Source organism: Bipolaris zeicola, assembly GCF_000523435.1.
Source record: "Bipolaris zeicola 26-R-13 unplaced genomic scaffold scaffold_17, whole genome shotgun sequence".
Lineage (NCBI taxonomy): Eukaryota > Fungi > Ascomycota > Dothideomycetes > Pleosporales > Pleosporaceae > Bipolaris > Bipolaris zeicola.
The window spans coordinates 73481-97745 of record NW_006912066.1 but is presented as its reverse complement, the minus strand read 5'-3'; the positions used below and the strand labels follow the sequence as shown (position 1 = coordinate 97745).

Sequence of the window (24265 nt, the reverse complement as noted above, 5' to 3'; positions counted from 1 at the left end):
CATACCGTCGTTCGCGCGCGAGACACTGGCGATACATGAATATATGCCATTCCTCGTGTTGCTGGGTGGTCCACTCCGCTCGTTCGCTGTTGAACTGGCGCCACAGGGCTGTTATTTCGTCCAGGGTGTGGTATGTATCGATTGAACGGGGGAAGTGGGTTGCCATTAGATTGGTGCCTGTTTAAATGAACGCTAGAGGGAGGGGGGTTGACGGGGAAGGTGGCTGGGGGGGGGGCAAGCTGATGTAGATCTAGCGCTAGTATCGTCTAAACGGGTATATGTATCTGTTTTCGATATGCTCGCCAAGTATGAAGAAGTGATGGGTTGGACGAGGGACTAACGACGGGTCTGTGGCGCTTGTGGAGCGGGGGTGATCGTGTATCGCTATGGTATGCAAACTTTCACGTTGGCTAGAGTTGTGCGTTACGGTTCCTCTTAAAATTTCACAATTGCCGTATCGGAAGATGACTGCGATTTTGATGCTTGGATGTATTCGCTGATATAAGCTGTACGCTGGGGCCTTGAAGCCTAGCTCTACAGTACTACTAATCTAAGTTAGGGTTTAGGTGTCCTAGGGCGCTTCGCAAAGCGCTATACAGCTACCTAGCCATTTAGCTATACATATAGCGTTGGTAATAGATTATAGCTAAGCTACTTTAAGCTCAGTATAAATATCCTTCTTGTTTAGTGTTTCTGGTAAGTAGACTTTAAAAAGTACCTATAGTTGCGTAGGGTGTCCTACGATATAGCAATGGACGTTATTGAATATGATTGAATACGAAAATTCGAAATAGAGTAGAGTAAAAAAGGTATGTAAACAGGCAGAAGAAAAACCGGTACCCAGCGTCCCAAAGCCCTACTAATCAAACATACAAGAAAAGAAAAGGAACCCATAACCCATAACTCATATCCCCGCAAACCATCATAATCATACATCCCAACTCCACCTACTTGAAACGCCACAGTGAAATGCATCTCCTAAACCCATCGCCCCCTTAGTTGTACTGCCGACTCTTAGCCGCCCACTCCTCCTCCTTCGCCTTCTTCGCCGCCTCAAGCCTCTTCAACTCCCTCGTCACACCCCCAGAAGCCCTCCACCAAAGATCCGTGCCACTCCGAATCAGTCTCTCAGCCGCACTCGTCGGTCCATCAACCGCCGGCCTGACATCGAGGTAGAAAACCGGTTCACCAGTGGGTTCAGGCGCACCCTCATAGTAATCAATTACGTAGCGGACTTCCTTACACCCCTTCTCATTGCACCGCTCAACGAACCAGTCATGGCGATCGAAGGGGGGGTTCGTGCCAAACTGCTCAGGCATGACGTATCCGAGCCACTGCAGAATCTGCGACTTGGGCGTGGGCTCCGTAGGCCGACCCGTGAAGCGGAGTAGCTTTGGGGGCGGGATATCCTTGTCATCCCAGGTCGTCGTATCAAACGGATCGTCGGCGGTGCCAAGCAGGAAATTCGCTACGTCCTCACCCTTCTTGCAGATCTGATAGCCTTCGGCAAGGCCACGCGAGAAGCGGCGTTCCCAGCCCATGATTTCGGCCCAGGCGCCTTCGTTGAGAAAATTGTGCACGCCGACCATGCTTTCGACGGCCGTGATATCGGTGTCGGTGTAGCCTTTGCGGAGCATGGCGTTGTACATTTGTTGTGGGGAGGGGTATTCCCAGAGGGAACCGTCTCCTTTGGGGATGGTGGAGGTTTCGCGCTCCAGAGGGAGGTTGTGGACTTGTTTGTCTGCACGTTCGTTGGAGAGGTCGGCGAACATGTTGTTGAGGGGGTTTAGGCGGGAGAGTAGGCCGGTCTTTGGTGGTTCGGAGGGACCAGAAGAAGATTTCTCAGGTGGGACGTAGGGGCAGGCGCTTTGAGATGTCTTCTCTGCGACGACGGGTGGTGCGGCTTTCTTGTGCATGGGACATTCGGGCTGGAGGCATTGTCAGAGGCGCAGATGCAAATAGTGTTGTTATACATACAGGAGGCTCCATACTGCCTCGTGGCATTGGATGCGGTGCATTGCGCACAGCAGGCGCAGAGGATGTAGTGTCTGCCCAAAACCAACCCATTTTTGATTGCTGTATGTAAAGAAGAAGAAAAGTGTTTCTGGGAAAAAGCAGGGAAGAATACACAGGGCTGAAGAAGATGCGACGGGTGGCGGAGATTGTCGGGAGAAACAAATTCGTGCAGGGTTCGCATCGTCATCGCTCCAAGTATGTCATCCGCGCTCCGATTGGCTGCCCGCCTCAACACATCCATGTACATAGTAATACCACATTTGGATACGTTTTGTATTTATATTGATCCTCAAAAATAGTACACATGCTTGACTGTTTATTCTACAAGTTTTGCTGTCAAAAAGTCGCTGAGCCCTCTATTCTCATCTTCCTCTACGATGCTGCCGCCTTTGCCAGTTGTCCAGTACCCCGTGAGCTGAAGATGGCCATGATACCAAAACTTCCATAGAAGAGAACCATGGGGTATGCTACCAAGCCTCGCATTGATGTCATGCGGCCTGTGACTTAGTTAGCATATGCATTATCTAGAATTTAAAAGCAAACTCACCAACAACGGTAAACATTGAACTCGAACTGTACGAGCACCATGTGATTGCCAGGCTCGTAAGAAGATATCCGAACAACCCGTCAAGTGGGACAATGATTCCGAAAATGGCGACCAATACGAGAGGGAGCAGGCAATAACCTAGGACGGACGCCGATCGCGGAAAGGTCAATGAGGAACCTAGGTGCGACCCATGTGGGTGACCATGATCTCCAGGTGTCGCCTCAACCGTGTTGACAGGAGGGGACATGAGAGAAAGGATCTGGTGAAGTAGGATGGTGCCTACAAATGCCAATCCTGTATATTGTCAATTACCGCATATACACAGAGCAAATACACATACCATATATGTAACCAAAGTGGAGTTTACCAGACAACTAACAGCAGTTAGCTCATGCTCTCCATGAAACGACGTGCCTTGCATACCAATAACGACGTGCCAAATATTAAGAAGAAAAGAATCGGGCCAGCTACGTCGCTATCATCCATAATGTGCTGATCGATACGGCCGAAAGGGTTCAGAACGGCCAATGTCTGCACAGTATTAGCCTAGCACCACAAGCAAGTATTACCCACAACCCACCTTCATTTGTATGTGCTTAAAGTTCACTCCTAGCTCTTCCACTGCGTTTTGTCAGCTTGCGCGTATGCTCAGGTTTTCGGCGCGGCGTACGTAGTGGGGGTTCTCCTTCGTATCTGCCCATTGTTAGCAAGGTTTCATGTCGAAACGTTGTTTACATACCCCTCTGTGCCAAATGCTGCCAACCAGCCTGTACGTAGGCCTGATGTACCCATTCCCATCTGTCCGCTCACTCCTGGAGCCGAAAACCCAGCGCCATACTGAGAAGGATATGCCTGGCTCGCTGGCGCGCCATAGTTTGCTTGAAAGGGTGTAGAGTGCCCAGACACTGGTTGATTCGAGAAGGACGAGGAGTAGAATTGGAGGTTTTGTGCATTGCCTGCACCATATTGGGGGTTCTGTCCGTAGCCGTATTGGGCCATTTTGCGAAACTTCGATCGTGGGCGCGGTGTTTGGAGGGAGGAAACGTGTCGAGGGGGGTCAATTGAATAGGAGGGTAATTAGGATGCCTGGCGGAGCTGTCGCGGAGGAGCCTTGGTTCAAGTTATTACGTGGGGCAACGGTCGACGTCACTGTGGGCTATTGAGCTGCAAGGACAGATCGCATCGAAAGCGGGATGGATAGAAGGGTAGCGGGTTTGTTTGCCAGGATGCCAGGAAAGCAGTGGTTGTGTTCGCAGTGTTGCGGCTCAGATGCGACAGCCACATGTCATCGTGTGCATCGGCGCTTTCCCGTCTTCATTCGCCGATTTGGCTTAGTCATAGCTCATGGTTACAACACGCCGAATAAGGTAGGTCTACGCTAATTCAGAGGCACGCTAAATCTCCTGTTAGGAGTCAAGGATGAATCACCATGTCTAACAAGCAGCGTTTTCGTATAATTTTTTATTCATTTGGTTCTCTTTTGGTGGAGAGGGGTATTCGATATTGCTAACAAGAGGAGAGTCATTATTCATATTCAGAATTCTCGCATCAATCATAAACAGCACCTGGCTGTGGCCCTATAGCAGGCATAGTGTCCCTAGAAGTGTCACTCGGGCATTTTAATACATTTCTACAGTTCTTCGCGAAGTGTAGTTGCACCAGTCACACTAGGAGTAGTCAGTATGGAGAATACCCTTGCCATGATGTGTACGCACCATGGTGTCAGAAGAAGCGTCGTTGTCTTCACGGCAATATTCATTGTTGCACTTCTTGCAGGTCCGAATAAAGAGTTCTTTGCAAGTGATGCACTGCCAGATATTAGTATAATAAGATTCGGGGCACAGGGGTACATACCGTATGGCCACAGCCGAAACAGTCACGTCGCACACCGATAATCTGCGAGTCTCCATGTTAGCCTATTTCTTATCTATAGACGGAGCACATACCTCGACGCGCAAGTGGCGATTTCCAGGTTGCAATTATCCAATAACCAGGCTCCACGGCTAGTCTAGAGGAGACTAGGTTCCGGAATCCAGCTACTTCGTAACGGCCTCAAGGTAATCTCGCTCCCCGCGCGTCAAGGTAGGGTTTCACCCCCACATCCCGTTGCTGCCAGCACCAGCCATCATTTCTGAAGGCAGGCACTCTTCCACGCAGAGGTCCATAAATACCTTGGTCTTTTGCTTCGGGAGCATTCGAGTGGTCCCGTCGGATTGAAGGTTCTCTACAATCTCGGTTTGTTGCAATTCCGTACGTTGGGCGGTAGCTGGAACCACGTAACAATCTTCATCCCACCACTTGTGACACCTCTCGCACCAGCGACCTCTGAGGCAGTCTTCGCATCGTACTATGAGAGGCGGAGAGGCGGTTCCGTCAAGGGTATGTGGTATCTGAGCAGCACGGACAGTGCTGCCATGCAGCGGAACGGGACTCAGTAGTGGGTGATGGGCCGGGCTCGAGCTACCGAACACGGCTGGTCCTTCAGGGGAGGAATGGCATGTCTCACAGCCAGATGGTCCCAGGGCAACAGTGGCAATCGAAGGCCGAAGGAAAGCTGCTGGATGATGAGCTCCCGCAACTGAAGGGTCCCTAATGTACGCTTTGCTTGGGTCGTGGCGTGGACCTCTGCAAAGAACGGCATCGAAAGCAATGATACCGGCACACTCCTGGAGTATCTCTGCCCACTCCGGAGAGGGACGCTTTGATATGATCTTTCCGGATGATTTGTACCATTTGTCTTCTGTCCGTGACAGTGCAACGTCCAATGCTTGCTGTGATTTCTCGTTCCACTGTGCTCCAATCTGCGCTCCTCTTGACGACATCACTCCTCTGGATACGGGCGACGGCTGCCTTTTTGTCGGAGGCGATGCAGGACGCGGAGGAGGATCGCGGGATCCAAAGAGATAGATGCCCTTGACTCGAGGGGTGCCCTCAGGTCTTGACGGACGTACGGCATATCGCATGTATTGTTGGAGTTTGCGTTCGTTCAAATTCTTGACTTCACGAATAGAGAGTATGCGTACGTTGAACCTCTCTTCTGTGAGCAGGTCTTTGACGAGCTCTGCTGTTACGCTGAGCCCGTCTAGGACCAAAGTGTGCACATTCTGAAGGACGTGGATCTTTTCAAGCCTGTTGAAGATGTGTCGTAGAGGACCGCTGTAGAAGTCATCTTCGGTGAGGGCTTCATCCATGCGTTTAGCACGGAAATTGACGCCGCCGACGTCCAGAGGGCCCTCAAAGGGTACAATGGCGGACTTGACGGTTGAGAGATCAAGGTAGCGGAAAGCCTCGGGGGAATGAATGATGGCATGGAGGGACTTTGAGGTCCGGGACAGATTACGGAGAGCAGAGACGGGGAGGTATGGGGCAGTTTGACGCAGAATTAAGGTATTAGAGAGAAGGTCCGCCAGGGAGGTAGGAAGGTCGTGGGTGAATGTAGCCGGGCCCATGGCGAAAGGTCAAGGGAGGGCAGAGAGAGAAGCAAGCTGGGCAGGCGGATTAGACGGGTACTCACCGAATCTTTATGACAGCGAAGAAGGTTGCCCAGACTGGGGGGCACGTGCCCTTGATCTGACGCTGCAGGAGGGTGCTTGGGATGAGCAAGAGGATCGACTAATGGACGTTGAGACACTGCAGAGGTTGGTTGGGGTTGCGCCGGACGTGGGGTGCGCGGCCCCTGTGGCGATCGCAAATACAAGACCCTGCCAAGCGGGGGGACAGCCAGCAATTCGCAGATACCTGCAAGATCAGGCGGCGATGAAGCATGCCTTGGAACACATTTTGCAGCCAAGGCCGTGTCCAAAGGCTTAGGTGTTTGACACCGGAAACATTAGCAAGCCGCTGCTGCGGCATCCCAAGCGGGCGCCGTGACACTGCCAGACGGGCTATCTGCCCCGCCTTGGCCAGTTACGGCAATGAATCGCCATATCGAAACATGGAGGCACATTGAGTAGTGACCGGCAATACTGCATAGCCCCTCGCGACTAATGCACGCCTAGAGACTGAAGGCCGAAGGTGGATGGGCCCAAAGATGTAATTGAAACGAGTCCTTCCCCGCCATTCACCGGAACCTCCCCACGCTGCACGCCGCACACTGCACGCGTCTCCCACGCGCGTCGCCGCCTTATCGATAAGCATCGCATCGCATCGCGGCTCGGAGTTGCTCAACTAGTCAGTCCTACGCCTACTAGCAGAGGTAAGCTATGACGCCACTCATCACCGAAGCTTCGAGCAGAGCCGCATATGTCAGCCGTCGTTGACTGACAGAACTACTACTACTAGACTTGGTGCACATCTGCCACCGCCTCATGTAGGGTTGTGTTAGTAGAGTCCTTGCTGGTTGTTGTCATCATCTCTCTTTTTCTTTTCTTTACGATACCCCTCCGCCATGAATCCCGAGATAGACCCCGCAGCAGCAGAGCTCAAATGGTCCGGCCAGTACAAACTCGCTAGTGCAACCCGAAATGCGCTTCCTGGCGACAAAGTCCTCCTGCCGCCCTCAGCGCTAGAACAGCTGCTTGCTGCTGCACCCGTAGTCCATGTCGATGCGAACCAACCCCACTTGACCGCTTTCGATCCCTTCAATCCATATACCTTCAACGCCGAGCGACATGCGCGGGCGCAAGCACAGGACCGATTCCAGCAACTACCCCACCCTCTTACCTTCCGTCTGGTAAACCCGGATAACGGCCGAGCCGTACACGCAGGCATTCGCGAGTTTTCGGCGGAAGAGGGCGAGATTGTGCTGAGCAGCTTTCTGAAAGAGGCCTTGGGCATCCAAGAGCGATCTGCAGAGCCCTCGAGAAATGCGAGCCCACATGATGACAAAGATGGAGATCATACCATGGAAACCGGAGTAGACGAGACACTTGGCAGTGGCAGCAATAGCGACGCCGCTATCAAAATCACCGTGCATGCCAAGCAGCTACCCAAGGGCGCCTTTGTGAAGCTGCGGCCTCTGGAAGCAGGCTACGACCCCGAGGACTGGAAGTCGCTACTCGAAGAACATCTACGATCCAACTTTACAACGTTGACAAATGGCGAGATTCTAGTCGTGCATGGCGGTCGAGGAGTCGGCGGCAAACGCGAGGAGTTCCGCTTCTTGATCGACGGCTTCAAGCCTGAGGGAGAGGGAATATGCGTCGTAGATACGGATCTAGAGGTTGATATTGAACCTCTGAACGAAGAGCAGGCACATGAAACTTTGAAGAGGATAGCAGCTAAGAGGCACCGTGCGCCTGGCACTGAACAAGGCAGTTCAACCGGTGGCACTGTTGATATATTCAATGCACAATCTGGGCAGATACTCGAAGGCGAGTACGTTGACTTTGAGTTAGCGTCCTGGGACCGATCTCAAGGGTTGGAGATCTTGCTAGATGAGGTTGACGATGAAGATGAGATTGATCTTTTCGTTAGCCCCTTTTCTTCACGCCAGAGAGTTCGTCCTCGGGAAGAGGAGCACGTCTTTGCAGATCTGTCTAGTCAATACCCCAAACGCATACGATTACAACCTACAAACATCGAGCTCGAAGAAGCAGAAGCAATATGGATCTCAGTGCACGCATATCCATCCGCATCACCCTCCACCACACCGAAGCCCTTCCGCCTGAGGGTCTCAATATTCGATCCAAAGGCCGAAGTCGAAAGCAAGACTGAAGGTTCACCCGAAGTTGGAGAAGACGAAGTAATCTGTAAAAACTGCAAGCAAATCGTCCCCAAAGGCTCCTTATTCCTCCACGAAAACTTTTGCCTGCGAAACAACATCCTCTGCCCCCAAGGCTGCGGCCAAGTATTCCAAAAGCGCTCAAAAGCCTACGAAACCCACTGGCACTGCCCCCATGACACTTTTACAGGAAACACGCCCCTCAGCCACCAGAAACACGACGCATACTACCACACCCCGCAAACCTGTACCGCATGCTCCCTCCCCTTCCCCTCCCTCCCCACCCTCGCCCACCACAAAACAACCTTGTGCCCAGCGAAACTCATCCTCTGCCGCTTCTGCCACCTGCAAGTCGCGCAAGAAGGCGATCCAAACGATCAATCGCCCGAACTCCTCCTCTCAGGTCTAACCCCCCACGAACTCGCCGACGGAGGCCGCACTACAGAATGCCACTTGTGCGCCAAAATCATCCGCTTCAGAGACATGGACACGCATCTCCGCCACCACGATCTCGAGCGCCTATCCCGCCCACCGCCACGCCTCTGCCGCAACGTGAATTGCGGGCGCACGCAGGACGGCGCAGCAAAAAACGGCGATACACGTGCGGGAACCCGCAAAGGCCAGGGCCCAGGCAACGACATCGGACTCTGCAGCACATGCTTTGGCCCCCTATACGTCTCCCTCCACGACCCAGAAGGCAAAGCCCTCCGCCGCCGCATCGAACGCCGCTACCTAAGCCAACTCCTCACCGGCTGCGCCAAACCCTGGTGCAAAAACGAATATTGTCGCTCTGGCCGCAAGAATCTCGGCCAACCGGATCAGTCCGTTGCAACCAAAGATGCCATTCCTCTAGTCAAACCTTTCTTGCAGGGTATGGATGGAAAGGGGTACGATACCCCACTCCATTTTTGCGTCGATGAGCGCGCGCAAAAGTGCAGGAGGCTGGCGGAGATGATGGCGGCGGAGAAGGGGATAGAGGGCAAGGGGGGTTATGCGCTCGAATGGTGTGTTGCGGCGCTTGAGGCTGAGGGAGGCGATTTGGATAGGGCGAGGAGTTGGCTTAAGGGGTGGGCGCCGCAGAGGGCCGAGGCGGGGCAGTGAAAGGCAATGTCGTACGATGACGGGCATGTACTAGCATAGAATATCGATAAGATACCCTGTACTAATCAACAAGAAATGCTGTGTACAATTCAAGCAGACTGATTCTTTCACTTATCATGTCATTCAAACAAGTTGGATTGCTTTCGTTACCAACTTCAATCGTACCTCATTCATAAGGCTAGTCCTTAAATGGCTTCAAATATCGCCGTTTCCCTTTCAACTCCTGTATAGGTCCCTGCACGTTAGTGCCCCGATGCCAAATCATTTATGCTTTTTTTTCTCCCTTCGTCATGTCCAACACCCCCCTTCCATCCGCGTCAGTCCGGGTATATCTATTCGCTGAAGCGTGCACTGAATGGCTGCGTCGTCTATTACTTGGACTCTGCCTCCTTGGAGTGGCGGTCGTGCTCGTCAATGTCGCTACAGATATATGTTAGTGGGTCTGTCCATGCCAAATCTACATATGCGGTATATAAAACGTACGTAGCTTCCCAAGGGTAGTTGATCCAAACATCGCCTACGGTCCTGGCGGCAATGTAACGGCCCTGGAGAATTTCCTGGGGCAGTTGGCCCTTCTTCGCCTTGTCCTTGTTGTGTAGAACAAAGATGGAGAACTTGGTCTTCTCGCCCTCGCGTCCCAGTTTCTTGACGGCTGCCTCGACGTCCTTTTCCAGCTCCCTGACGGCGTACTCGAGCGTTGTGCGGGTGTCGTCTACCTCATCGACAATGAGGACGTTCTTGCCAATCAGGTTGGCCATCTCGAGCGAGGACAGGTCTAGCCATTGTGTGCGTGTGACTTTTGTGCCGGGGGTTTCGACTTCGGAATCGGGGCCTGAGCCAAGCTGCTCGTAGAGGGAGAGACCGATAGCTTGAATGGGAATGTTGGGGCTACCGGGCTTCTTGAGGAAAGATCTGGGGTGGGGATGTTAGGCTCGTGTGCTGTGAGGTTCAAACAGAGTGTGAGCGCATACCGCAGAATGCGCGCAGGGACGTAGCCTCCGCCGCCAATAGCGATCATGAGGTTGGGCTGGAACTCATTAAGGATCTTGTCAGCTGCCTCTTGGCAGAGCTTGTGGACCTGTGGAGAGTATATGTCAGTGTCTGGCTAGAACCTGGAACCTAAGAGTGCTGCGCTCCGACTCAGTACCACAACGACATGACTGGAGACGTTGACCAAGGTCTTGCTGTGCGCATGCTGCGCTCGTCAAGAACACAAAGACCGTGCGACTCTCGGAAGTAAGCACTCATGAACTATCCTTGCCTGCCCACAAGTATACAAGGGAAGCGCATGAGCGTGGGCATGCGCGGGGTGCATGGTTGCACATGAGCAGCCACTTACCTGGTTGTACGTGACGTAAACCTTCTCAACCATTGTCGCGGATTGTTCAAATTGCCTTTGGTCTTGTAACTGGATATCGAAATGTCAAGAGAAAGGCGTAGACAAGCGGCGAAAATTGTTCTCGAGAAAATAAAGGAAAAAAAAAGTCTGTAGCCGCGGTAGCAGTCAAAATAGTTACCTACTTAGGTAGGCAAGGTTAGAGCGGCGAAGGCCGAAATTCAATGGGTGGGGTTTCCCTGTGCCCCGCGCTATATCAGGAGCCAATCAGGTGACCACAGGGCGTTTGATGCAGGCAATTGCTTGTATGATTATTTTACCACCCAAACAAAAACTCCGACACACTGTCAAGAGTGGAAAACAACACTAGTGGTAGCATGACAGGTCTAAAATTCGCCTCCCATTGCTTCTGCTGAGCAATCTTGGTGATAGTCTAACTCTAGTTTTTTATGGTGGCGAAGTAGTGCCAGTGGTCGCCAACAAAAATGGTAACGTGACCACTACAAGACTTCCACACAACGACCATCACGCCTGCAAGGATATCTGGGTGACCATATAATATTTCAAGAATCATGTCCCTGTTCACATTGACAGAAGCCAGTGAGCATACTAACTCGAGATTTGAATCGTTCCGTGCTTGAAAGAGAAGTTTCCTGTTGTTGGCCGAACGAAGCTTTCGTGGAAACACAGCAGATATATATTTTCAGCCATTACTCTGACGACATACCTTTCATTGACCATCAAAGGCACTGTAGGAATATCGACATTTGTGACTTCGCTGTGGGGATCGAAAGTCATTGGTGTGCAGGCTGCTTTATCTTGGGTACCCATGTAGGTGATGATATTTAAGGTTTCCATGGACGGATGAAATCCATAACAAGTATCCTTCCACCAAGAAGATCGATAGTTGTCAATGCCACGGGGGCTATTACTGTGATATATCGGGTCTTCCCATACTCTCAAGTCGTTGGTCTGTGTATCGAATCTAAGGAGTAGAGAGGCAATCGAAGGGTTAATTAGTTGTGAGTTTGGATTCCTTGCGTCCACACGTGCCGCAAAGACGTTGCCTGAATCGTCTACTGGGACAAAGGGCGTTACGCCATACCAAACCAAAAGTGGTTTGAGCTCTGGAAGACGTGGAGAGAAAGAGCTAATGTAATCGCCCCGAAAAGTGTATGTGGCACATGCAACCAGGGATTGGTTTGGTGTTTCTGTAGGGGTATCCATGACGAACATGAGGATGATTGTCTCGCTCTCGGGTTGTAAGAGAGGTACTATGTGTAGCAATCCGCTAGAGAACTGGTTAGCTGTGCATGCTGTCACTTGTAGTTTGTAGCTGTGCTGCATGGGCAAGGCCTGAGCCGGCTGCTGCAATAGATATTCCTGTCTGGCAAAGGTAGTGGTAGTAGCAGGCAATCCATGGCACTCACCTCGGGCCGTGCGTGCCAAGAAATATGTCAGAGTCATGGCTAATGATGAACGATGTTCCCCGCTGTGTATTGTAGTCCCAGATGAAGACGGATATGTGCATGTCAAGCGAGGCAAGGCAGGCTACGGTACTCCGACGACAAGTCACGTTCTGCAGGTAGCTTGCGGAAGGCACCGTGAATCTCTTTCGGTGCGAGAGGGTGGCCACGTCGTAGACGTAACACACGTTGGCAGCAGTGACAAGCACCACGATTTGGTCCGAAAGCACCAGGTCAATAAGTTGTTCACGTGCTTCTCCGGCTAGTTGGCCTACTTTCCAATCGTGTAGATGGAATATATGGGCAACACGTATTGGCGATGTCTGCGGGGTCCCGGACAGCCATGCAAGGTAGTCACCACGCAGGCTGGGACGGGCTATTCGATTGTCTGACGTTATCTTGTAAATGCCGAGTGGTCTCCCGGTACGGAAGCGGTGGATTCTCCTGGCTGCGCACTGGCGTAAAGTGCCATGTTCGAAGTCTTTGGGATTCGCCGTACCCTGATACCATGAGTTGAGGCCGGCAGTGAGCACAGAAGGACTTTGAAGAATATGGCGCCAGCGGGCTGAGACTATTTGGAAGCGATAAGGGGCGGCGGGATCCAAGTGAGTGAAGATGTGAGCGACCAACTCGATGGGCAGGCGGCCAATGATATCAAACTTGAATGAGCGGGAGCCGGTCAGAGCATGGAGGTACCTCCACTCGTGGGGAGTCAGCTCTGCCGTCAAGAGGGCCAGGGCATGCTGTCTCTGGGCGTGATTGAAACGGGTGAAGGTTTGGACGAAATCGGCCATGATGACCATGGACGGATTAGTCAAGAGGGGCAATTGGAAGGTTGGTCGAGAGCTGACGGGGACGGGGGATGGAGTCGAGGGTTCGGCGGGTGACGTTTGGCAGGGGGAGGGAGGGAGCACGGGGCAGCCATGGCGAGTCAGGCAGCAGGTGTGGCGACGGGGAGAGAGGGAAGGGGGGAGTGGGAGGGGAGTGGAGGAAGGAAGGAGAGGTGCAGGACAGATGCTTACATACGACATGCACGTACATATGTAGTGTATGTGGGTGTGGGTGTGGGTGAAGGTGAAGGTGTAGTAGTAGTAGAGCGATGGCGGTGGTACATAGATAGTTGCATGGTAGACGCATGCATGCAGCCATACTACTTACATGCTACATAGATACATACTACTTACACAGCACAGTACGTACGTACATGATGCATACGTATACTACTAGACAGATGATAGTAATAACAAGAATAATAATACAACAGAGCATGTACATACTTACTTGGCCCTCGCCGACCCCGCACCGGAAACGGCTGGTGTTTTCGCCAGATTGTCGACGGCGTTTCAGTGCATCAGCCTTGGGATCCGCCATGGTTCTGCGGCAGCGCTCCCGTTCCGTCGCGTGAAGCACATGCGCATGCACCGTAGCAGAGGCCGCTCAGTAGTAGGCGAGGCCGCTTGGACGCGGCGCTCGGTCGCTCCCCATCTCCTATTCCCATCCGACTGCTGCTAAGTACAGCGGCGGCCGCTCCCGATCGACAAAGGAGCCGCCGTCTGCCATGCCGACCTTTCTGGAACCAAAATTCCACGCCGCCTCGCCCATGCACTAGCACCGCCCTCGCTGGCTGAACAAGTCCTGTCCTGTCCTGTCCTGTCCTGTCCTGCCCTTCCCCCCCCTCAGGCCTCGACTCGACCCAAGTGCTTGCTTGCCCTCGCCCCGGCCTCCCACCGAGCATCCTCGCCGCCCGCACTGCAGCTCCGGGTCCCTGCGTCGCCTGCCTCTGTGTCGAGTCTCGCTCTCGCACTGACTCTGTGCGAAACGCTGCTGAGCTGCCTCGTCGCCCATCTGCAATCCCACCCGTTTCACCCCGACCAACATTGCAACAACCTCGACACCACCCACGCCAGCCCACGCGCAACCACCCTGCGCAGCCTCGACTCCCTCTCCCCACTCCTTCCAAGCAATGGCTTCGGTCGCCGAGGCCCGCTCCACGCCCTTCTCCGCCGATGCACGCAATCCCAAACTCCACAAGTCCATACCCATTCTGCCCTCGTCCGCCTCGACACTCGTGCCCCCGAGAGACCCCATGGACGTGACGCCCTCGACCTCGTCCGCCATGGGCCCCCCAGCCATCAACGGCCCCCCCGCCACGGATCGCACTCCCCAAGGCCCCTTCCAGTCCCAGGCGCAATCCCACGCGCAAAGAGAAGGAACCACCGACTCGGGCAACACGTCGCCCAATGGAACCGCCGCCCCAGCCGTGGGCGCTGCTGCCGCCGCCCAGCAGCCAAAGGTCGTCCAAACCGCCTTCATACACAAGCTGTACAAGTGCGTGCGCCCTCCATATCACCTGATGCTTTCCATGTGCGCCCCGACACTAACCCGCCAGCAGCATGCTTGAAGACCAGAGCATCCAGCATCTCATCTCCTGGGCCAGCACAAACGAAAGCTTCGTCATGTCGCCCTCGAGCGAATTCTCAAAAGTCCTATCGTACGTTCCACCGGGAGCTATGGCCCTTTTTTCGACGAAATCTAACCCGCCTTGCCCAGGTCCTATTTCAAGCATACCAATATCTCGTCATTTGTTCGCCAATTGAACATGTATGGCTTTCACAAAGGTCCGTGTCGGAGTGCTTCTGTCCCCTTTTTTCTGTTCCATCACATGCTAACCCTGTCACTGCAGTGAGTGACGTTTTCCACACCGGATCCCCAGACACTCCGTTATGGGAGTTCAAGCACGGAAATGGCAACTTTAAGCGCGGCGACTTGGTCGGCCTGCGAGAAATCAAGCGACGTGCCTCGCGACACGCACTCATCCATCGTGACTCCTTCTCTACGCCAAAGCTGCCCCAGGGTCCCCCCGCTGGTCAGCCAGTCGAGCCAATGCCCGACCCAACCGAGTCACGCCTACAGAACCTGGAGCATAGCCTGTACGACATGCACACGCGCATGCAGCGCTCCGAAGAAACATGCAATTACCTGAATCAAAAGAGCTTAGTTCTCGCAGAGGGCATGATGCGATGTCACCAGGTACGTCAAATGTGTCTAGACTGGATCTGCACTGGCTAATAATGTCCCGATTAGTGGAATCACGATCTCGCAAATTACATTATGGCAATGGTGCCAGACCCGGAAAACCCTATCCATAGGGACGGTATGCATCTGCACTTAAACCTTAATTGCGCGACACTTGTGCTGACTTGTTCCAGTCGCCATGATGCAGCGTGAAATTAGTCGGCAGACTGACATGCTCCGCGCACTCGAAGCACCTGAGGAACCCCTCTCCGCACGGCAATCCTACTTCATGCAAGTAGATAGCAATAACGGCCCACCGCTTTCACCTCGGCAGATGCCACAAGACAATATGTCAGAATCAAGGCGAGGCTCCTTGGCGAGCGTTTCACGCCAAGCGCCATACAAGCCCCCGGTTCCGGCGCATCTCGCCATATCTCCGCGACGGTACGGCTCAATAGGCGCGGGTAATTTCTCTCCATCATCCGCCAGGACCCCAGTTTCGCACCAGCCACCCCCACCCCCGCCTCCACCTCCACCAGCGCCGCCTGCTATCCAACAGCCGGCATCTGGTGCTACATTGGGAAGCAATCTGGCAGCAAACAGCTCTTCTCCACCCTATAACCTTTATAGGCGACACACCTCGGCAGATATCCGTACTCATGGCTGGCAGCCGCAGCAGCAACAGCAGTCGAATGCTCCGCTTCACTCGCCCTATGCATCCGGTCACAACTCTACCCAGTGGCCCTCGTCACCACATAGGCCCCCTGTCGGAGGCGGAGACCAACAACTCCGTGACGCTTTAGAGTCCTACCAACTACCCCGTGGTCCACGGCAAGTGCCGTCAAGACATGGTACTCCCCCTGGATCAAATGACCCCGTCCCATCTACTCTTAGTGCCGATAGTGGCTGGACACTTCCGGGCGCTCGATACCCCTTCAAGGGCATCGATACGCCTGGCCCACCTACAAGACGGTCCAGTATGGCCTCTAACGTGCACTCACTCCTCAATCCCGCCGAGACCGCTGAACGCGATGATGAAGACGACCCAGATGATGCACGCAAGCGAAAGCGCCTACAGTGATGCATATAACCCCTTTTGTCAACAATGACTGCTACGTTCTCTTTTTTTTCCTTTATGTTGTTGCTATTGTGAATATTCGGGAACTCCCGGCGTTCGACTGCGCACTCTTTTCTTCGTTGATTTTTCCTTGAATAATCGCTGTCTTCGCAACTTTCTTTCGCTATTTCTGCTCTTGTCGTTGTCATCGTAGGGCAAACGCTTCCAATGTTTTTTTTCTTTTATTATTTCCTATCTATCCTTCGAGACTATACCTTCTTGTTTCCACGTACATCGGGAAATATAGGAAAGAGAAAGATATGGAGAGGGGCGCCCATTTTTCATGCTGGCATCGCGAACTCGCATCTCTCTGGTCATATATATGAAAGGATATTCGTCATCGTTATGATTGTTGCTTTTTTACTTTTTGGTATATGTGGAAGTCGCACATAACGACGTGGTTCTGTATGTTCCTTTGCTTTTGTTTCTGTGTTGTCAAACTTTTCGTTGTTCTTTCTTTTTTTTCTTTACTCGGGCGTTTTAGGTGCACGTGATATGCTTTTTTTTGTTGGAAAAGGCAGATGGTAATTTACCTTTTGGTCATCCCAAAGGAATACAACGTTGATAGCAAATGCTTATATAGCAGCAGTAGGAACACCTTTTTTGTTGTAAACAATTGTATTTCGCTACCAAGAAAGCTCGCCCTTTTTCCCCGTTAACTTGTCTTTGCTATAAAAACAACCAACGTAAAGCTTTTTTTTCTTTCCTTCTCTTTGCCAGATATGTGCAAATGAGAAGTTGGCTATGCGAAATGAGAAAGCGACCGTAAGTGGTGACCCGAAGGAAAGAGAAAAAAAATGATAACTACAAAAAAAAAAGAACGCTGTCATGTCTCATATCCATCATCTATGTACCGTTTGCAATCTCCCCTGTCCCACAAACCAAAGAAGTGAAACATATATATATACCAAACCCCATCTTCCCTTCCCCCCTCACTTACCATCTTAAAACCCATAGCTCAAATACCCAATGGTAGTAGGATAAACACTTAGATTATCCTTCCAATTCGCCTTATCCTGACCAGCGGCCGTAACCATCCACTCGACACCAACCTCGCTGAATCCAAACGCCTGGACACTCGTCGATCCCTCGATGCTCAGAATGCGGGTCTGGCAGTCGCGGAAGCCGTTGGGGGCGGTGGGAGAAGAGCATCCGACGTCGTAGTTGTCGAAGAAGGAGTAGAGGCCGCCGCCGTAGATGAGTACGTTTTTTGCGTCGAGCAAGCGGAGGCCCCAGGCTGATGTTTGCGAGGAGGAGTAAACGGGGTCGGAGTATTTGGAAGAGGAGACGTAAGGAAGGGGTGCGATGGGTGTGGGTTGGAAGTAGGGGGTCTCGGTTTGGATGTAGCCTGCGAAGATGTCTTGGGCGGCGTTGAATTGGTACTGGTACATGGTGTGGTGCTCTGCGCCGTTTGCCCAGATCCAGACGTTGTTTGCTTCGACGTGGAAGCCGCGGCCGGTGTAGATGTTGATGCGGGTCGAGTCTGCGTCGTCGAGGTCGTGGTCGGCGGTCCAGAACCAGTTGTTTTCAAAGTAGGCGCCGTTGGCGCCCTTAGTTACGTGCACGTTGGTGTGCGCAGAGAAGCATTCGGGCTTGACTTGGCCGAGGACCGCGGGGCACTGGGCGACTTGGAGGTTGGTTCCCTTTGCGCCGCCGATGCGGGTGTGGACGTCCCAGAGACCGGAGCCAAGGGCCGTGTTGAGGTTGTACTGGATGACGATGGCTCCTGGGGTTGCGCCTTGGGTCTGGACAATCATGTCGGACCACTCGATGCTGCCGGACTCGCCGGGCTTGCCGATTTGGATAATGGGGACGGGGTTGGCTTGGTCGCCGAAGGTGCTGCCAGAGCCCATGATGGCGGAGAAGATCTCACCGACCATGCGGGAGCCGGGGGGAACGTAGATGGTGTTGGTGACCTTGTAGACGCCGTGCTCGAAGAAGAGGACCTTGTTCTGAGACGCGGCCTGAGTGACGGCAGCCTGGACGGCGCGTGTGTCGTCAGTGACACCATCACCGGTTGCACCTGCACCGCGGGCACTGATAAAGCTTGAAGTGCTGAGAGTCTCGTACTGTGGCTTCGACTTGGAGTAGAACTTGCCGTTCTGGAGGAGACCAGTGGGACGAGTGGCACCGCTGATGGCGCCCTGGAACTTGGATGGGCCAGATGCGTTGGGTGCGTACTTGTTGCCCTGACCCCAGGTCTGGATGGTAAGAGAGCCGCCAGCGAGGACAGTGGCGCCATTGCTGACAACAGCAGCGGGAACGTTGGTGAGCTTGATGTTCTCAATGACGAGCTGGCCGGAACCGGTAGGGTTGCTGGTCTGCGACCATGCTGAGTCGACAAACTTTTGGCAGTTGGTAATCTCAGAATCGATGATGACGGCGGAGCCAACCTCCTGTTTGCCAGCAGAGCCACCGTTAACCATGGAGAAAGCAGTGCCGCAGTCGCTGATCTGGAGACCAGAGTACAGCCAGCCCCAGTTCCAGATTTGTGAGATACCGACGACAGCCTTGGAGATCTTGACGTTACGCATGGTGAACTGCTGATTGCCAATGTTCATGCCGTACAGACCACCGGTGATGTCGAGGTCGGCCATATGACCGCCAGATCCATTCTCGACAAAGATACCAGCGTGAACAGAGTTGGACGCCTGTGTCATGCGGATCTTGACATTTTGGATCGTGGTGGCTTGAGAGGCGGGCCAATGGATAGCCTGGAAACCCGATGTTGGTGCAACAGCAGTGCCATCGATGATCAAGTTGCGGATTTGGCGCAAGAACAAGTTGGTTGAGATCCAGCCGGGCTCACCGTTTTGGTTGCTGTAGGGGCTTCCGTCGATCAGAGCAAGAGCTTGGAGTGAAGATGCAGCCTTGAGGACGGGAAGTTCGCGGGGGTTACCGATGAGAGCAGTCATGTAGTAGAAGATGATGGGCTTGTTGATGAGATAGGTTCCAGAAGGCACGTAAACAACAGCTGGGCTGTCAGTTGACGAGTCGCAAACCCATGGGCCGCAACGGCTGCCGTCAGAGATGGCACGGTTGAAGGCATCAGAGTCGTCAGTGACACCGTCACCTACAAATCGGTTAGTTATATCCTCAAGATCAATGTGAAAAAAAATTGCTTACCCTTCGCTCCGTAATCCTTGACATTTCGGAAGACCTTGTAGTTCGGGTTGCTGTTAAAAGGGGCTCTGCCTTTGCCGGAGAGATCGTTTAGCCAGTAGCCATCGACTATAGCAGCCGCAGCTTGAGCAGCATCAAGACTTCCACTGTCGGTAGTGTTATCAACACGCCTTTGGAATGCTACAAAGTGTCAGTAACCAGGAGTTGTAAAGCGGAAGACATCTTCGTACGTATAGCAGCGGCTTGAATGCCGACTGCACCTAGGCAGGCGAGCAAAGAAGAAAAACGCATGCTCGTGAACTTCAGACCAGCAGATTTCCGATTGAGCAGCAAAGTGAATTGAAGGACACTTTATACAAGGAAATGTAGAGCGTAGTAGAGATGGGAATGTCTCAAAGGCAGGTGATGCTCTCTATTTAAGTATTCTGTCAACACATTCCTTGTAGCCCCGGTTTTATCATCGTGTAAACGCGACGTTCACTACACCGGGTGGATCGAGGATGAACACTCCCCGGAGCAGCTCACAAACAGGCAGGACCCGGTCAGGATTCCTTACTGGCTCCCGCTCAAAGGTCACACGGAGTGATGGTTTGCACTCTTGGTGCGCGACTACACATGCGGCCATTTGGGTGGCTCCATGTCTTGCGTCTTTTTGTATGGTTGGAACCGCCTAGTTCAAATGGCATAATCTGGGGTAGGGCGGTTATCCATCACCTTCCCCTAAAAGAAAACCCTTGTAGGGGATATCTTGGAGGGCAGGGTAGTGTGACTTTGCCTCTGACAATGCCATATCCAGTGTGATCGCGCATGTCGGGCTAGGCTACGATCTAATCCGCATAGAGCTTCATTTCCGAAACATAGGGCTACAAATGCGGTACTGAAGATCGCTGGTAGATAGTCCGGTGGTATAGTAGAGGTAGTAGGAGAGAATGCAAGATTGTCGGCTAGCCCAGAAAAGTAGTGGTCACCGGGTCGGCCCTACACATATTAGTTCCGTGCAGCGCCTTCTAGTCATGAAGCAACGCCAGCAAAAGCATGTGACGTACGTTAGCCGGTGCGAGACCTGTAGGCATGCTTTTACCATTGGCCCCGTCTTCATGAGGGTCCAATTTCCCAAGTTCACCGTTCGTCTCGGCGACAGCGCCACAATGTGGAGTAGTCTTAGTAGGAGGGCCATGCGTCGCAGTGCATCCAAGCCGCCCTATGATGACTTCCAGAAGCGTAAGCCTCAAGCGCGTGGTCAAGTTAGCCTACCGGTTTCTAGTACACCTTTTTACAGTGCCGAGTCTGTCTGAACTGGGGCACAGGTAGTGCGTCGTGTGAGACTGTCGCAAGACACAAATTTCAAAGTCGTGCTCCGCAGAAGTGCATTCCTGGGACCTACCTATTAAGAGGCATGTCTGCCGAAGGCACTTTGAAAGCCGGGTGCTAGTACCGGCTAAACCAGGCGCGTGGACTCTTGCAGCACATTGGACGAGAACATCAAAAATACAATTTCTCCAACCAGCTTCCCTATCGAATCGTCTCCGAGGATTTTGCGTAAATTAAGAGGTCGGGCCAGCTACTGTTCTGAGGTTGAGAAGTGCCCAGAATCGTGTGCGCCGGAGATTGCAACGTTACAAGCGCCTCTTCCACTTCCCCAGATATGTCGCAAGCGCCTCACATACTACCCCAGATCCTGCATAGCGGAGCCTAAGCTAAGGGTCATGCAAGAACAGCAGATCACAGGGTCAGGGTAGGATAATTCAAGTGGGTTCCGACACGTCCAGTCATGTGTTGCAACCCAACCCTCCACTTCAGGTGATCTGCCCACAGCCAGCACAGGCAGAAATGCACCGAAGTGCTCCACACTGTACCAAAGTTCGACAGTGAAGTTGATGTAAGATTCGAGCGGTCAGGCATGTTCAAAGACTTGTGACCTCGGCCAAAGTCGGTCGGCTCTGCAGTAACCTGGAGAAAGCGGCGGCGCGCACACCGGACTTGTGCTTTGCCTCCCCGTCGGTGTCGTGAGTTCATGACGTCCACGGTGTTTTCCGCTCGCTGCAAGATGTCGCGCAGATGGGTATTGCTCGTCCAAGTGCTGAATGTCACTTCACGCATAGACACTTGTCAGAAGGCGAGCTGCATCCTGCCGGGTTGCACAAAGAATCCGCCGATACGTAAATCGTATGACAGATTTCCACGCGAGAGGCGCACCTCCTTGCAGAGCGACCCAAACTTTTGGGTGACCTCGTGGTTGCAGCAAGACGAGGCAACCTGGTATATGTCGAGCAATGCTGGGGATTCAATAACGCAAGAGCAAGGTTGGTACCACTAGCAAAGTCATGTCAACACACATTGGATTCAACCCGCGTAACCTGTCTCGAGGCATTCATAGCTTTACCGCAAGTTTTACAAATAACCCCTCACCGATCGTATATACAGTACCATTGCCGTCTTCAAGTGTCGTACGGATGAAGATTTTCCGGTCGACCCCTTCTGTCCGTTCGATCTTTGCAGTGCATAAGAGCAGTCCAGGTGTCGGTAGTGGCTTCTTGTAGGTCGTGTTTAAGTCTGCTCACGATTAGCTCATGTGCGGAACTAACATAGCTAAGGTAACGAACAAGCCGTGTAATAGTCCGGGACCTTGACAGCCTGTCCAAGCTTTTGCGCCTTCTCCACCTTTGCATCTCTATTCTGCGTGACGATCACGCCGCAGAGCTCGTCCATTAGCGCAGCCTGGAGCCCGCCATGCGCAGTCTGAGGATATCCATCGAGATCTGGTCCTAGATCAAGAATTGTCCTGGTCTCTAAAAATGGAAGATCGCCCTCCGTCTCTTGACTTGGTCTGAATGATAGAAAGGTCCGTATTGTAGAATCTGTTTTGAGCGTTTTACCGAAGAAACCGTCTTCTCCTGAGGACTTTGGTGTGCGCGAGAAAGTGCTGACAAGCTTCCAATTCGGGTCATTGATCAAGGCAGCAGCCCAAGGAACCGAGGATATCCTCGGCGTGATTACATCCATCATGAAAAGCTGTAGTAATTTTGGTCGATTTCACCGCACCAGAAAGCAGAGCAATTGTTGTGTAACTTCCAGACATGATTGCGAGGCTAGAAGCATGGGGTAGCAAAGATGCCGAGGTGAAACGTGGGGGAATTGTCAAAGCTCAACAGAGTCAGCCGCTGCGATATGACAAAAAGCTAGTCAGCAACAACCCTCCGACTTTCGGGTATCGGGCAAAAACAACAGCCGCAACAAGAAACGCCAGCCATGTTCGCGTAGCAGCGCCCGTTGAGACTGGAATTGTTTTTCGTCCTGCAGGGAGAGGGGAGATCAACATTCAGCTCTTGAACTCCCGTGTGATTACTACAACGCTCCCCGGAAGATGCAAGACGTCATGTCCATGCGCTAGACTGCAATACCGCGCCTTTTCACATCACTACGTCAAAGAGATGTAGGCCGCAGACGACTAGATCACTCTTTAGGCTATGGATGTAGACGTAGATGATGTAGTTGCCAAGGTAAACCTGAAGTGAAGGGCTTCATCTTTTCCTAGATTCTATCTTTCACACAACAGCATCAGCAGCAAAAGCACGATCCAAATAATCAACATATCCTCTATCTCTACTTCGAAACTCTTCAATTATAACAAAATAAAGCACAGGTTGCAATTGTCCGATCCAAAAAAAGAGAATAAGGAACAAAACAACTCACCGGGAAATACAAAAATCAAGAAGAACAAACCATCCCTCATAGAAAACCCAACCACCAAGAACCACCAACAAACCAACCAAAAAAATGGTCAACACATCCCACTCCCGCTCCGTCCGCGGCACCCTCTCCCACCCCAACCGCTCTCCCTCATCCTCCCAACCTCCCCCAAGCCTCAGCGACGCCACAAGCCTAACCCCCGAAAACGCCTCCCTCCCACTTCCACCCCACGACTCGGCCCCTCCACCATCTCCCTCGCAAACCTCCACTTCTTCCTCTTCTTCTCCCGCAGACGCAGCACCTACACCAAGTACCCCCTACCGCACCCTGGGCACCGCAGCAGGCGGTGGAGACAAGAGGGCTGTGGGGAATCGTGCTGCGAATCCTGCTAGTAAGGATTCCGCCAAGGATGTCGCTGGAGACGCAGTCAAAGACATACTACCACCCAAAGGCAACGCAACGCAGTCCAAGACCCAAGACGGGAAGCGAGACGAAGAACCACACAGCCGCCGCGTCCGAGGCACACTAGCAAACAAAAAGCCTGAAGCGAGGGTCGAAAAGACAATGCTGGGGGATCCGGCGAGTTTGATACCAGAGGGTGAGAAGACGGAGGGAGGGATGGATAAGGGGGCCGAGAGCGAGGGTGTGGTGAAGAGGGAGAGTAAGTTGTAAGGGATACGTATTATTTCCGTAAGAAGTTTTCGGGGAAAAAAATCGAAAAAAAAGAAGGGAGAGAACGACAAACGTCGTGCATAGAGCCTGTATTTGTCCCATCTTTTTTGCTTTTTCTTAGGGGAGAGGGAAGGTCGCAGTTCATGCACATTTGCTACAACTTTATCATCTTTCTTTTTTCTTCTCAACTAAGTCAAAGCACTCATCAAAAAAGGTCACATTTCATATTGTAGAAAAAAGACGGGTATGATTTAAAACATTTGATGAGTGTCATAACATCGTCGCCTAAATCATTTGAACCCAAGCAAACAAAAATGTAAAATGCATGCTAAGATCCTTCACCCCCCTAACCCTAACCCTCCCTTCCTTTCCCAAAGGGAAAAAGATTTCTCGAAACCAAAAAAACACTTCTTTTCGCTATGCTAGAAAAGGAGAGAAGGGAAAATGCAAATGCCTTTGTGAACTCGAAAAAAACTCCCTCACACACATACACACGCGCACGCCGGTTCTGAATCTAAAA

General features: G+C 52.5%; 14 protein-coding genes across 14 annotated transcripts; 4 read left to right on the top strand and 10 right to left on the bottom strand.

The window, feature by feature from the left end:
• Window positions 1-995: 995 nt before the first annotated feature.
• On the bottom strand, window positions 996-2067 carry COCCADRAFT_86313 (uncharacterized protein; the record flags this gene model as incomplete). The annotated part of the gene is made up of 2 exons (XM_007710393.1): window positions 996-1928; window positions 1978-2067. 2 exons carry the CDS (start codon window positions 2065-2067, stop codon window positions 996-998), a joined length of 1023 nt encoding a protein of 340 aa, XP_007708583.1.
• Window positions 2068-2388: 321 nt separating this feature from the next.
• Window positions 2389-3562, bottom strand: COCCADRAFT_86506 (uncharacterized protein; the record flags this gene model as incomplete). The annotated part of the gene is made up of 7 exons (XM_007710392.1): window positions 2389-2513; window positions 2564-2857; window positions 2904-2937; window positions 2987-3094; window positions 3144-3184; window positions 3234-3256; window positions 3303-3562. The coding sequence occupies 7 exons, from the start codon at window positions 3560-3562 to the stop codon at window positions 2389-2391; spliced, it is 885 nt and encodes a 294-aa protein (XP_007708582.1).
• A 620-nt stretch (window positions 3563-4182) lies between these two features.
• On the bottom strand, window positions 4183-6012 carry COCCADRAFT_86350 (uncharacterized protein; the record flags this gene model as incomplete). The annotated part of the gene is made up of 4 exons (XM_007710391.1): window positions 4183-4230; window positions 4279-4371; window positions 4418-4459; window positions 4735-6012. 4 exons carry the CDS (start codon window positions 6010-6012, stop codon window positions 4183-4185), a joined length of 1461 nt encoding a protein of 486 aa, XP_007708581.1.
• A 457-nt stretch (window positions 6013-6469) lies between these two features.
• Window positions 6470-6724, bottom strand: COCCADRAFT_86492 (uncharacterized protein; the record flags this gene model as incomplete). The annotated part of the gene is made up of 1 exon (XM_007710390.1): window positions 6470-6724. A coding segment is annotated over one exon (255 nt), but the record flags the coding sequence as incomplete, so codon positions are not given.
• Window positions 6725-6950: 226 nt separating this feature from the next.
• COCCADRAFT_1898 (uncharacterized protein) lies at window positions 6951-9326 on the top strand (the record flags this gene model as incomplete). Its single annotated transcript, XM_007710324.1, has 1 exon — window positions 6951-9326. One exon carries the CDS (start codon window positions 6951-6953, stop codon window positions 9324-9326), a length of 2376 nt encoding a protein of 791 aa, XP_007708514.1.
• Window positions 9327-9697: 371 nt separating this feature from the next.
• COCCADRAFT_1897 (uncharacterized protein) lies at window positions 9698-10698 on the bottom strand (the record flags this gene model as incomplete). The annotated part of the gene is made up of 4 exons (XM_007710323.1): window positions 9698-9746; window positions 9810-10238; window positions 10298-10404; window positions 10666-10698. The coding sequence occupies 4 exons, from the start codon at window positions 10696-10698 to the stop codon at window positions 9698-9700; spliced, it is 618 nt and encodes a 205-aa protein (XP_007708513.1).
• Window positions 10699-11271: 573 nt separating this feature from the next.
• On the bottom strand, window positions 11272-12931 carry COCCADRAFT_33580 (uncharacterized protein; the record flags this gene model as incomplete). Its single annotated transcript, XM_007710358.1, has 2 exons — window positions 11272-11953; window positions 12093-12931. 2 exons carry the CDS (start codon window positions 12929-12931, stop codon window positions 11272-11274), a joined length of 1521 nt encoding a protein of 506 aa, XP_007708548.1.
• A 1160-nt stretch (window positions 12932-14091) lies between these two features.
• On the top strand, window positions 14092-16224 carry COCCADRAFT_23204 (uncharacterized protein; the record flags this gene model as incomplete). Its single annotated transcript, XM_007710344.1, has 6 exons — window positions 14092-14456; window positions 14521-14619; window positions 14679-14746; window positions 14812-15158; window positions 15213-15282; window positions 15338-16224. The coding sequence occupies 6 exons, from the start codon at window positions 14092-14094 to the stop codon at window positions 16222-16224; spliced, it is 1836 nt and encodes a 611-aa protein (XP_007708534.1).
• A 980-nt stretch (window positions 16225-17204) lies between these two features.
• On the bottom strand, window positions 17205-19674 carry COCCADRAFT_86363 (glycoside hydrolase family 55 protein; the record flags this gene model as incomplete). The annotated part of the gene is made up of 3 exons (XM_007710389.1): window positions 17205-19333; window positions 19387-19563; window positions 19614-19674. The coding sequence occupies 3 exons, from the start codon at window positions 19672-19674 to the stop codon at window positions 17205-17207; spliced, it is 2367 nt and encodes a 788-aa protein (XP_007708579.1).
• Window positions 19675-20312: 638 nt separating this feature from the next.
• Window positions 20313-20815, top strand: COCCADRAFT_23202 (uncharacterized protein; the record flags this gene model as incomplete). The annotated part of the gene is made up of 2 exons (XM_007710343.1): window positions 20313-20604; window positions 20691-20815. 2 exons carry the CDS (start codon window positions 20313-20315, stop codon window positions 20813-20815), a joined length of 417 nt encoding a protein of 138 aa, XP_007708533.1.
• Window positions 20816-21105: 290 nt separating this feature from the next.
• COCCADRAFT_86419 (uncharacterized protein) lies at window positions 21106-21483 on the bottom strand (the record flags this gene model as incomplete). Its single annotated transcript, XM_007710388.1, has 1 exon — window positions 21106-21483. The coding sequence occupies one exon, from the start codon at window positions 21481-21483 to the stop codon at window positions 21106-21108; it is 378 nt and encodes a 125-aa protein (XP_007708578.1).
• Window positions 21476-21640, bottom strand: COCCADRAFT_86295 (uncharacterized protein; the record flags this gene model as incomplete). Its single annotated transcript, XM_007710387.1, has 1 exon — window positions 21476-21640. A coding segment is annotated over one exon (165 nt), but the record flags the coding sequence as incomplete, so codon positions are not given.
• A 114-nt stretch (window positions 21641-21754) lies between these two features.
• On the bottom strand, window positions 21755-22386 carry COCCADRAFT_86279 (uncharacterized protein; the record flags this gene model as incomplete). The annotated part of the gene is made up of 2 exons (XM_007710386.1): window positions 21755-21936; window positions 21987-22386. The coding sequence occupies 2 exons, from the start codon at window positions 22384-22386 to the stop codon at window positions 21755-21757; spliced, it is 582 nt and encodes a 193-aa protein (XP_007708576.1).
• A 774-nt stretch (window positions 22387-23160) lies between these two features.
• Window positions 23161-23745, top strand: COCCADRAFT_86478 (uncharacterized protein; the record flags this gene model as incomplete). Its single annotated transcript, XM_007710385.1, has 1 exon — window positions 23161-23745. One exon carries the CDS (start codon window positions 23161-23163, stop codon window positions 23743-23745), a length of 585 nt encoding a protein of 194 aa, XP_007708575.1.
• Window positions 23746-24265: the final 520 nt, after the last annotated feature.